At 34.1% G+C, this 12,684-nt stretch overlaps 2 protein-coding genes across 2 annotated transcripts; both read right to left on the bottom strand.

Annotated features, from left to right (window-relative positions):
- Positions 1-3,340: 3,340 nt before the first annotated feature.
- Positions 3,341-4,787, bottom strand: LOC133691087 (F-box protein SKIP23-like). The gene has a single exon (XM_062111421.1). It carries the CDS (start codon positions 4,731-4,733, stop codon positions 3,552-3,554), a length of 1,182 nt encoding a protein of 393 aa, XP_061967405.1. The 5' UTR covers positions 4,734-4,787; the 3' UTR covers positions 3,341-3,551.
- A 362-nt stretch (positions 4,788-5,149) lies between these two features.
- On the bottom strand, positions 5,150-7,332 carry LOC133690874 (uncharacterized). The gene is made up of 2 exons (XM_062111140.1): positions 5,977-7,332; positions 5,150-5,872 (listed from the first exon to the last, which is right to left on the bottom strand). Exons 1-2 carry the CDS (start codon positions 7,236-7,238, stop codon positions 5,530-5,532), a joined length of 1,605 nt encoding a protein of 534 aa, XP_061967124.1. The 5' UTR covers positions 7,239-7,332; the 3' UTR covers positions 5,150-5,529.
- Positions 7,333-12,684: the final 5,352 nt, after the last annotated feature.

Below are 12,684 nucleotides of genomic sequence, written 5' to 3'. Positions count from 1 at the left end.
AAAAAACTTGAGTCAACCAAATTATTTTATAAAACTCATGATCCTGGTTGTAAGAATAAATTGACTTCATAAAAAGTAAATTGAAAGAAGCTATAAAACTTAATTCACGAAAAAATCTAATATTGAAAAATAAAAATAAAAATAAATAAAATAAAATAAATAATAATAATTCTTCAAATGAAGAATGATTTGTGAAGAGGGTAAAAGTGAATTCCCCTCCTTTTTTTAATTTATGTTAATTTTTAAGAATCATAAAAAAACAATTAATTTGTTAAAGTTATTTTTTTTTAGTATCAGATATAACGGATTTTGAGTGAAAGCAATAATTGAATATATATATATATATATATATATATATATATAGCAGTAGCAAATTAGGTGGAAAGCAGGCCGTTGCAAACACCAAGTCCATATACCAAAAAAGAATGATTCAGAACCCAACATCCCCACAAGTTGCAGAACAGGAGAAAGGAAGTCCAACACTAAAGGGCTTCCGAACTTGGGCCGAAATGCTACTACTAGCCTGTCCAGTCTCAGAGATTAATCCGCAGGCGGAAGGGATTGGCGAGCTCAGGGTTTTTGTCTTGGAGGGTGAAATCCGTATGAAATGGGGATACGTTGTTGTCACAGGAAATCTATAAATATAGGAACCCTGGCTGCGAGTCTTGCACAACAAATTCTGGGTGAGCGTTGTTTCAAGAATTCTCCTAGTTTTCTTTCAAGACTTCGTATTCCCGAGAAACAAGTGGCTACAATGGGGAATTTCTTAGCCTTACCACTGATCTCTGATGAATGTTTCTGCAACAAAAGTAATCTTGAACTACCTGCAGAAGACAGTGTTACGGTTAAGCTACTGCCACCCCAGAAGTTATTCAACAAGGCAAGTAATCATAAACTAACCGTAGCTCAAGTTGAAGTAGGCGATGGCACTGTACTGCTACCACCCCAACCATGCAAGATGGAAGATCACTATGAATCAGTTGAACCTCGCGAATTTACTGAAGCTCTACTTGAAGAAAGCGATGGCAAGGTACTGCTCCCACATCAACTGTTCGAGAAAGCAAGTAACTGTGAATCTGTTGAAGCTCACAATCACAAACAAGCTGAAGCTCAAGTTGAAGAAGGCAAAGCCACAGTACCGCTCCCAACAAAACCATGCAAGTCGGGAAAAAACCGTGAATCAGTTGAAACTCACGAATTTACTGAAGCTCAACTTGAAGAATGGATTAGCACTCTACTGCTCCCACACCAACTGTTTGAGGAAGCAAGTAACTGTGAGTCTGTTGAAGATCACAAACAAACTGAAGCTCAAGTTGAAGAACACGCGAATGCTCCATCGCTCCCACACCAGGTATTAAAGAAAGCAAATAACTGGGAATCAGTGGAAGCTCACAAACAAACCGAAAAGAAAGTTGAAGAATGCCCTCCTGCTCCACTGCTCCCGCATCAATTATTCAAGAAAGAAAATAACGATGAACTAGTCGAAGCTCCCGAGCAAACTGAAGCTCATGCTGGAAAACGCTTTCCAGGTATACTGCTTCCCCATGAATTTTTCCAGAAATCAAATATGGTCACGGATTAGAGAGCAGTCACCCTAAAGCATGCAGCAGACCCTTGTGGACGATCCAGAGTCATTGTACTTATTAGAGAGGAATCACTCGATGCTATTTTTGCAGTTAATCGAATTCTTTTTTTGTCAGTGTTCTATTGAAGTCAAACTTTTCCGGGTATGAATTAGGGGATGAAGACAACTATTTTGCTACCATAATTGAAACGATCTTAGTCTATCCAGAAAAATTAAATACCGACTCTGCTTTTTCTCCTTATTCTTTGTATATCTAATTTCTACCAATCCAATTCGTTACTTTTTTTTTCCTTTATTTATTTATTTATTATTAGAGGACAATCCATTAGCTTAGTTGAGATGAGAAATGCAGAATAAAAGATATGAAACCTAAACTCTAAACCCCCCACCCCACACCTCTTTCTCTTCTCCCAGCAGCCAAACAGATGGCAAGGGAGAAATACGAGACAGAATAAGAGGTAATAGGCCTAGGTTTGGGTTAGATATTTCTATATATTACAAAGAAGCAGAAGATTTCAGGCACTCATAGGAATAAGACTTAACTCTTCTGTACAGTAACAGAACGCAAATCAAGAAACTGCGTTTGATCCACAATGTGACCTCCAGGCATGCATACACAAAAGCACACCTTATTCCAATGAAAAGAAACTCAGCATCTTTTCCCAAGAAAAGCTACATAGCTAAAGAAACTATACGACAATCAAGGCCTCCGCTAACATGTTGAGCAACCATTCAAGCTAAAACATATAATGGTTATAAACAACAAATCACTTGTGGGCAAGAAAAGGTATGCCACGGCCCACCTTCCCACAGTCACCAGTTGCATCAAGTGAGTGAATAGATAGCTATCAATATATATAATAAAAGATCTTATTTCTTCCCACACTTAATACCTTTAGACATTCAGACGATCGTAGAAAGCTTACTGAAAAAGAAACACAACTGTAAGAACACTTGGTAGGGGACAATGAAATCGATCCAAAACTGTGCTCACCCACAACACCAAATTAGCCAAAACTCCTTGTCACTGTGCAAACACATATCAAGGGCAAAAACAAAAAATTAGATACATGTACCTTCTTCTGCCAAAGAACTTTGGTAGTAACAGGACCCTGATCCAATTTGCAAGAATTTTAGTTTGGCTGTTTTGCATTGTTAAGTTTGTAACTGTAAGGTGTCAAACTCTCTAGCAAATCCAGCTGCCAGGCACATATCATCTATCCAGCAACATACCATGATCCAAAAACTGCAGAATCGGACTGATTTCCACAAATTCTGGCACTAAATCCAGGAATCAATTGAGAAAACAAGATAATGCATATCCATCCTAGTATTTTAAGTCGACCCATTTAGCACTTGGATGCACTGTCCATTCATTGAACACCAATGAGAATGGAGATGTTTATTTTCAATCTACAATTATCACTTCTAGACACGGATGATTACTTGTCAAATTGCAATTAAAGATGTATTTCACTTGCATCTTTGCCCAAGTAGAAATGGGCTGTTAACCTAAAACATATAGTGCCATCCATACCTAGAAAGAAAACAAGAATATTTCCAGCCATGCACATTTCCCATTTGCATCAAATACACGAATAACTGTTTTAAGGTATCTACATAAAAAAGTCCATATTTGTCACAATAATACAGTAATTCCTTCTATGATCTTTGAAAACGTGTCTAGATCTGTTAAATACAGAACATGGCAGAACACTAATAGAAAGAATAGCAACATACCAATGCAAGGCAAGATCATTAATTAAGCTTGATAGAAGCCTGGAATTAACAAGCCAGGAGATGAAATCACACACTGTTACAAGTAAGGTCATGAGCATATGGAGTCATAATTTACAGCGAAAAACACCCTTCTTCTGCAAGGAACTATTCGAGCAGAGGAACTAATTACACATTTTACATTTACACAATCAAGACAAACACTTGTACTTATATCATGCATCCAGAATTAGCATGGATTGGGCGAAATCCAAAGTGGTGGAGGCCATTGCAACCGCGAATAAGAATTCCGCGGATAACAAGGCAATGGTTCAATGCTTCCATCCGATAATTTGAAAATGCCCAAATCATGTTCTCCAATATGACCATCATAATTATTTGCAGAGTAATCATCAGTGTAATATATACAGTCCCCCATACATCCTGACAAACCTGAAGCAGATAACGCCAGCGAAGAATTCTCTCCAATGAACAACATCATATCACCCAAACTTGTCACCCTCTCCCACCTTGGTCCATTCAAGTCTAGCTTAAAAACTTCAAACCTCACTGTTTTATAGATAAAAATATCAAACTCAACATCAAGATCCAAATACCTTGTAACTAATAACAACCCATCTCCCGAACTAACCAAATACTGCATATCACCACCAATTTGCCGTGGGGTTTCGATAAACGAAACCCTAGGTGAATTGCCATTAACATCACATACAACAATTTGGCCAGCCTTATTGACAGCATAAAATAATCCATTAAAATAAATAACATCTTCACTAAAAGAACGCGAATTCTCTACTATATTCCAACATTCATCTCCATTTTTACAGTAAGCCAAATCACCTGTTGAACAAAGAATCGCCATCGCCACGAAGAAATCTCCCTTCTTTTCCAAAGGGCTTGAAGACATAACAACTTTCTTTATAAACCCGTCTCTCATTTGCCTCAAGCTAGCTGTATAACGCTCTCCCTGCGGATTAACAAGCAAATACTCTCGCCCCACATTGGCGTAATCGAAGCTAACAACATTAGGAAAACTAGATATCGCAGGCAAATGAATTTTCCTTCGTGTTAAGGGATTTATGACAAGAATTGAAGGAGAATCGTCTAGGATTATGAGCCAGCCATGAGAAGAACCACAGTGTTTTTTACGATGAGAGGCTTCTGGGAGGTTAAGGGAGTGGAATTTGTAGGTGGAGAGATTGAAGAAAGCACGGTAAGAAGATTGGTTTGATTGGGATTGAGGAAGCAGGAGCCATGGGAGTTGTGGAGGAAGGTGGTTGGGTGTCTTGGGGATCGAAGATTTCCATGCGTGGCAGACTGCTTGGAAATGGAGATAATCGGAGTAGATTGTGATTTTTTTCGAGATTATTTCGATTAATTCAGGTGGGAGTTGAGTCCAGTCTACGGCCATTTTACAAGGGAGAAGCTAGATGGTTCCCAGGGACGGGGAGGGAGAGGTCAACGAACTTATAATGTGGGGTGGGTTTCTTCTTTGGTAAATTTTGGAATATTGCAATTTGGTATTGATAATTTAAAGTCTTTCAATATAATCCACATGTTTATTAATCCTCACCGAATCATACTAATAGAGAGTTGATCTAGTTCATTAATATTTTTTAAAAAAATTATAATAATTTTTTTTTTAAAATAAAATTTATAAATTTTAACTAGATTGTAAATTGACTTGTGTTAATCAAGTGAATTAACTTTAAATTGATATAATTTTTATTTTTTAAATTGATTTTCACTTGAAAATATATTTATTTTTCAAATTATTTTTTTAAAATATATTAAATTAACATTTTTAGAATTTAAAGAACTACCGGGTTAATCAGGCAAAACATGGTGTAAGCTTCTTATTTTATGATGTGAACTCGAATCTTACAAAGAAACCCCGCAAACTCAACGAGTGCCAAAAATATCCCGACCATATAGATATTGCTTGAACTACTGCTATTTAGAACCAGCAAAACTCCAGAGAAAATGGAAACCTAAAACAGCAGACCGAGTTTTTAAGCACCCTTGGTCCCTTACCATACACATTTGCTGAACAGCTAAACCCAGGAGATTATATTTTCATTGACCACTAAGTTGCTTCAGAAAGCAAACGCCAAGAATTAATCAGCAAACTTGCAAGGGAAAAAAGGATAACCTAAACCCAGCTGCAATAATTCCAGAACAAGCAAACAGTTTCTGAGTAATCAGTTTCACAGAGATGTACACGGAGCCGTGTTTTCAAATCCAGTGCTTTCCTTGCCATTGTTATTATCTTCACTGTTGTTGTTATCTACAGTGTTGCTAACACGCAGATCAGGATAGTTTCGGTGGTTGAGAGAATGTAACCACAGAGCCACTGATCCTTCCTTGTGTTCTGTCGTTGCAATGTGTGAGTATATGTGCTTCATCTTGAAGTCCTCTGCCTCTTCTTCATAATCTTTCATAGAAATTTCTTCGTGGCTGTCTTTCCATTTCTGGTTATAGGATGTGAAAAAGCACTCATCCAAGTATAACCCAACTTCAGGAGCTGTAGGCACATTGATGTTAACATCCCTGTAAATTTTGGTAAAACATGGATTAGAGAAAAACACGATTGACATTGGAATGCAACCCATTACAGGAGGAAGGGAAAAAAAACAGTAGATATTGGTCCTCACTTTTGTAGAGCAGTTTGTATCAACGACTCAGGTGCACAGTTCCTCATAATTGCCACAGCAACCCCTATCATCTTCCGTATCTGATGAAGCATGAAACTCTGACCTACAACCTCACACTTCACAAACTCGATGCCTTCAACATTAACTGTGGTCTTAGCTTCAAACGAAACAATATAGCGTCGAGCAGAGGGGTCTTCAGCCTTAGTTCTGGTTGTAAAATTATGAAAGTTATGACTCCCCACGTAATAACCCAGTATTCGATTGAACCTCTCCTTCTCCTTCTCTCCGTAACAAAAACTACTTCTCTTCTCCATTTCCTCTTTGGATTTTGTCTTCTCATCATCACCATTCTCCACGGAAACTATTATTTCGTCTTTGCTTTCAGGATTGACATTAGCATCTTCACTGTTTGATGAAATGACTGATTCAGGCATTACAGGTTTTGATCCGCTACCGTCATTTTGAAAGATCTTAGTTTCATTTACAGTTTCAGAATTCCTAATATCCTCAAGCCCATTATCCAAAAGCACACCAACCTCCTCTTTAATTTCAGATTTAACAGAAGCATCTTTATCGTTCGAAGAAATGTCTGTTAATTCAAAGCTGCGCTTGCCCACAGCGCCAGCAACCTTACGCCCTCTCTCTGAACACTCCAAACACTTAATAAGCTCACTACCAGACCCTAAACTAGCTAAAACACTCTCCCTGTCACGATGGGAACACGGATCAAGAGCAAAAACAGGAATTAAATACACATACCTCCTCCGATCACAGAACTTCTTAGCATTAAACGATCCCGTCACTCTCTTGTAGCCAAAAATCCTAAACTGAGGAGAAAGATTCGAATGTAAGCGTTCCACAAGTCCAGGCGGGTCGATGTAGAACCGGCCCGAGACTACCTGACCCACAGCGCTCACGCCCTTATCAGTGCGAGCTGAGCGGGCCCAATCATAACGCTTGGGGATGCCGCGGTCCTGTTCAGGAACAGCACCGGCGTGAAAGAGGGCTTCTTCAAGGTCCCCTTCGATGGTTTTGGCACCTGGATTTTTCTGCATACCTTGATAACCAACGCCACAGTACGCGAAGAATATTGCGATTTTGCGGCGCTTGTATCTTTGCTTTTTTGTGGTTGTGTCGCCACCAGGGGTCATGGTGGCGGCGTCTTCGTCGTCAGAGGTTGTAGTGGACATTTTGGGCTTTTTGAGGTCTGGTTCTTGCTGTGGTGGCGGTGATGCTGTGGTTTTTGAAGCTGGGGTTTCCATTTTTTTGGTTTAAAAATTGATAAAGGAATCCATTAAAGTGTTAACATTGCTTGCTTTGTATCCCCCGATAAAACCCTACGATACATTGTTTAAGAGGGCACGTTCCTGTGCGGCAGGCTCGACAGGAATGATCCTTGTTCCTTAGTTAAGGAACTGTATCTGTCGTTGATCAATAAAATCAGTAGTTCGCTCCACGTCAGCATAAGGTATGGTATTCGGACATTCTGGTCAATCCAAAAGTTTCAGTTGAGCCTTGGGAGTTTATCACCTTGTTGGTGTTGTCTATAAATAGTTATTAAATTTGGTTTAGCTTGTAGGTTAATTTAAAGTTTAATTCTTTTGGATATTAATTTAGCTAAATCCAGGCAATTTAAGAAGTTGATACAAGATTCAGTCCACCTAGTAAAATTTAAACCTGATCAAATTAACTTCAATAATTTAAAAAAAAACTAAAATAATTAATCTGGCAACTAGTTGACCTAACATGAAGTTACTCGGATCTAAATTGGATCGGTCATCCGAGTTAAAAGTTCAAACAATCTTAATAAAAAAAATGAAAAACCCATTTGAACTCGTTCAGACAACGATGGCTGGCTTTAATCTTTTGAACAAATTCATAATTTATGCATGACAAAGATAAAATCCGAACTTATTGCATAGACAGGAACAAATCCCATCCGTCGCTCCTGTAGAATTTGTTGGATTTGTTCATGGGAGTGAAAAACCTAGCATTTTTGTTCCTGGAAATGATCCAATCTCCTTCTCCTTCCGATGGTTTTATGATGATGTTCCTGCAATTGTCTGTGCTCATCAGTGTAGCATGAACTTTATAATCTCTCAAGGAGCAGTTTCCGGTCAATCAAGAGATTTTGGAAGCTATTAGCTCTCCTTCTCCTCCTCTCTCTCTTTTTATTTTTTTCTAGTTTTGTGCATGCAGGTACTCTTTATTTGCAGTTGTAAGTTGTAACATTCGTAGCCTTCAAAGACCAATTGTGTATTTGATAATATACTTCATGATGTTTTTTTAAAAGTGATTTTTCATTGAAATTATATTTAAATGATATTTTTTAAAAACTATTTTTTTATTTTTAATATTATTATATCAAAATCATAAAAAAAAAACATATAAAAATATCAATTAATATTTTTTTTAAAAAAATAATTTGAAAAACATAAACGGCAATAAATGACAAACAAAGCATTAAGGCCAAAAAAAAAACAAAAATAGCTAGGAAAAAAGGATTGATTTAAGAATTAAGATTGCCCTAGCCTCTAAACAAAACACAACTTTTAAATAAAACTAGTTTATTAATATGTGTTATGACATGAGTCAAGGTATTTTTTTTCAAATGCAAAAAAAAACTCGAGTATTGCTAACATGTCTTCTAAAAAGAAATAAATTTTAACCATAAATTTAAAATTAGCTACTTATTGAACGATATTTTTATTTAATATTGAGTTGGAAACGCATTAGATCTACCTATGTCAATCCGGGTTGACATGTAAAACTTGTGTGGGATAATTTAAAAAATAAATAAATTAAAAAGTTAAATCTCCAAGTAACTCGTATTAAAAAACAAAATTGGTAAAAAAACAAAACTCAATTAAAAAACATGTGAACTCAAGCTAACCAACTAACCTTGCGAAACAAGTCATGCATAACATCGAGTTAAATAAAACTTTTATTTCGTATATTATTTTTTATTTGATAAATTTATATGACAACAAAGTGTATGAGAATTTTTTTTATATGAGATATTTTTTTAAAAAAAAACCATGATAAGTGCATGGGACTAAAAAAAAGCAGATTATTGATAACAAATGGTCAAGTTGTGTTTTTTTTGGCTTTAAGTTAAATAAAAATAGCACTGTAACTTTCCCCACGCGTGGGGAAAGCACTATAACTTTAAGTTAAAAAAACCATTAATAATGAACGGTAAAATTATATTTTTTTAAGTTGAGGGATAAAAAAAACATCAAACTAAAAAATATATATAAAAAATTCTAAAACACGTGGGAAAGCAATGTAACTTTCCCAAGCAACCTTTACTTTTTTTCCATTCCCCACATAACATTTTTGTTTTTTCCACATAGTTATTATTATATTAAGAATAAACTACTACTGCTTAGTGTTTTACTATACAAGTCTACAGTGAAACGCTGAGCAGCCTTTTCTTTTTTTTTCTCATTTTTTTTCTGTTTTTTTTTCTTTTTCTATGCCTTTATGGGTTTTTTTTCTTTTTTCTTTGTGTATTTTTCTTTTAATGAATTTTTTATGTTTAATTTAGTTTGTTAATGTTAATTTTTTTATTTAGTTATCATATTTTCATAACACGGATCCCGGGTTTGACGGGTTAACCTGGTTTGACGAGTTAACTCGAATTTTTTTTATAATTAATAACATATACTAAAACTGTTCAGTGTTTCATTGTGCAGTCCACAGTGAAACGCTAAGCTGTTTTTTTTTCATTTTTAATTTTTTTCTGTTTTTTTTTTTTTTTTTTTTTATACCTTTATGGGTTTTTTTTTTTGCTTTTTTTTTTCTTTGTGTTTTTTTATTTTAATGATTTTTTTTGTTTAATTTAGTTTGTTAATGTTAATTTTTTTTAGTTATCAGACTTTCATGACACGGATCCCGAGTTTGACGGGTTAACCTGGTTTGATGAGTTAACCTAAAATTTTTTATACAAAAACTATTGACCCGCGGGTATAACTTTGTAAAAAGACATAATACTTTTAGATTTTAACTTTTTTTTATATTTTTTATACAAAAACTATTGACCCGCGGCATCGCACGGGTCATGTAACTAGTTATATCTATCACGGATGTCGAAAAGTGAAGATTGGTTCTGTACCAGGTCATGGTGATATGCTTGATAAAGGTTAGCTTCCCCCGCGTATTTGTTGTTGTTGTTTTTTTTTTTGCTTATTTTCCCTTTTTTTTTGTCTTACATTTTTTTCCTTCCCCCCCCCCCCAAAATTCACTTCTTCTTCTTTTTATTTTTTTTTAAATTATCTTTACCAATTTTTTTAAATATTAAACTGGTTAAAAATTTAGCTTCATAATTTTTTTAAAAAAAACATTTTTGATTGCTACAGTGTTTCCCTACATAGTTTTTGTTTTGCTGCAGTATTTCTCCATGTGTTTATTTTTTAAAAATTATATTTGTCAAATTTATTTATTCAATATTAAGTTAGTTGAGAATTTAGCTTTAGCTTTCCCCACATGTTTTTTTTTTGTTTTTTTCCCCAAAATTGTCATCTTTTTTTGTTTTGTTTTTGTTTTTTTCAGAATTGTGTTTGTCGATTTTATTTTTTTCATATTAAGCTGGTTGAAAATTTAGCTTCATAATTTTTTTCTTTAAAACATTATGCATTGCTACAGTGTTCCCCCGCATGGTTTTTTTTAATGATTTTTTTTGTTTTTTTCAGAATTATCTTCGTCGATTTTTTTATATATATATTGAGCTGATTGAGAATTTAACTTTGTAGCTCTTTAAAACACTGTGGATTGCTATAGTGTTTCCCCACATGATTTTTGCCTTGCTACAGTGTTTTCCCATATGTCTTTTTTTATCGATTTTTTTTAAAAATTATCTTTATCGAATTTATTTTTTTCATATTGAGCTAGTTAAAAATTTAACTTTGTAGTTTTTTTTCTTTAAAACACCGTTGATTGCTACAATGTTTTACACATGATTTCTTTTGTTATGATTTTTTTTAAAATTGTCTTTATCGATTTTATTGTTTTTAATATTAAACTGGTTGAAAAGTATAACTGTAGATTTCCTCATAAAACACTATAGATTGCTACAGTGTTTCCCTGCATGATTTTTTTTTTCCTTTCATTTTTTTTGTGATATTTTTTAAAATTATCTTTGTTAATTTTATTTCTTTAATATTGAGCTTGTTGGGAATTATAATTGTATATTTCCTCACAAAACACTATAGATTGCTACAGTGTTTTCCTAGATGATTTTAATATTGAGCTGGTTGAGAATTTAGCTTTAACTTTTTCCACATGTTTTTTTTTCTTATTTTTTTCTTTTTTTCCCAAAACTGTCTTCTTCTCTTTTTTTTTTTTCATCTTTTTGTGTTTTTTTTTCAAAATTATTTTTGTAGATTTTATTTTTTTAATATTGAGCTGGTTGAGAATTTAGCTTTGTAGTTTTTTTCTTTAAAACAATGTGGATTGCTACAATGTTTCGCCACATGTTTTTTTTCTTTTTGTATGATTTTTTTTCTAGAATTGTTTTTGTTGATTTTTTTAATTTTGAACTAGTTGAGAATTTAACTTCGTAGTTTTTTCTTTAAAACATTGTGGATTGCTACAGTGTTCCCCCACGTATTTTTTTTATGATTTTTTTTTAAATTATCTTTATTGATTTTATTATTTTTAATATTAAGCTGGTTGAGAATTACAACTTTAGATTTCCTCATGAAACACTATAGATTGCTACAGTGTTTCATTGCTTGGTTTTTTTCCTTTTCATTTTTTTTTATGATTTTTTTCAAAATTATCTTTGTCGATTTTATTTTTTTAATATTAAGCTGGTTGCGAATTTAGTTTTTTACTTTTTTCCTTGAAAATATTGTGAATTACAACAGTTTTTCTCCATATATTTTTTTCCACGAACCCACAACAACGCACAAGCATGCCAGAAGCCCGCGACATCGCGCGGGCATGGCATCTAGTAATAAACTGAATGCTGTGGCTTAACTCGTCAAACTTGTGATATGAATCATGGATTTAACCTTGTCCAACATTTTTTTTTATATAAATCTATATTTAACCTAAATATACTAAAAAAAACCCCAGAAAACAACCTTGCGATGTAGGCCCGTGAACAGAAGAGCCCGGGCGTGTGGGCCTTCAAGCCTAAGCCCGTGCGTCTGGGCTTGTAATTTTTTTTCTCATTTAAAGAGGTAGATGACTTATTGTTTGCCTCTATTTCTTTTAATAAAAAATAAACGATAACACATCACCTGTTATGGCACGCGACATGTTGTCTGCCATTCTAGAATTTGGACACCATTGTGGCGCCTGAAAAATTGGGGCTATGAGTTTTTTACTCAAAAACTCATTTTTATCTAAAAACACTTTTAAAACATCAACAACGAACATATTAACTTAATAAACTAAAAAAGGGTACAAATCACATAATCAATCTGAAAAAAATTTATCATTCTCACTTATATATGGTTTCTATGCAATATCAAAGCTAAAAACAATCACTATAAGACTCTTCTCATTAAATAAATCTCGTTGACACAAATTTCAACCATTTTTATAGTTTAAATAGGTAATAACAATAACTTTTTTTATATGCCAAATTCCGACGATATAATTGATTGAAAAATGAAAAAATAAATTTTGGTATCAAAATTAATTTTTTGACAACTAAAAGAACCGGCACTTGATAATGAATGGTGAAATTATATTTTT

This window comes from Populus nigra, chromosome 4 (genome assembly GCF_951802175.1).
Source record: "Populus nigra chromosome 4, ddPopNigr1.1, whole genome shotgun sequence".
Classification (NCBI taxonomy): Eukaryota; Viridiplantae; Streptophyta; class Magnoliopsida; order Malpighiales; family Salicaceae; genus Populus; species Populus nigra.
Note: the sequence above shows the minus strand (reverse complement) of the source record. Positions and strands in the feature narration are given on the sequence as shown.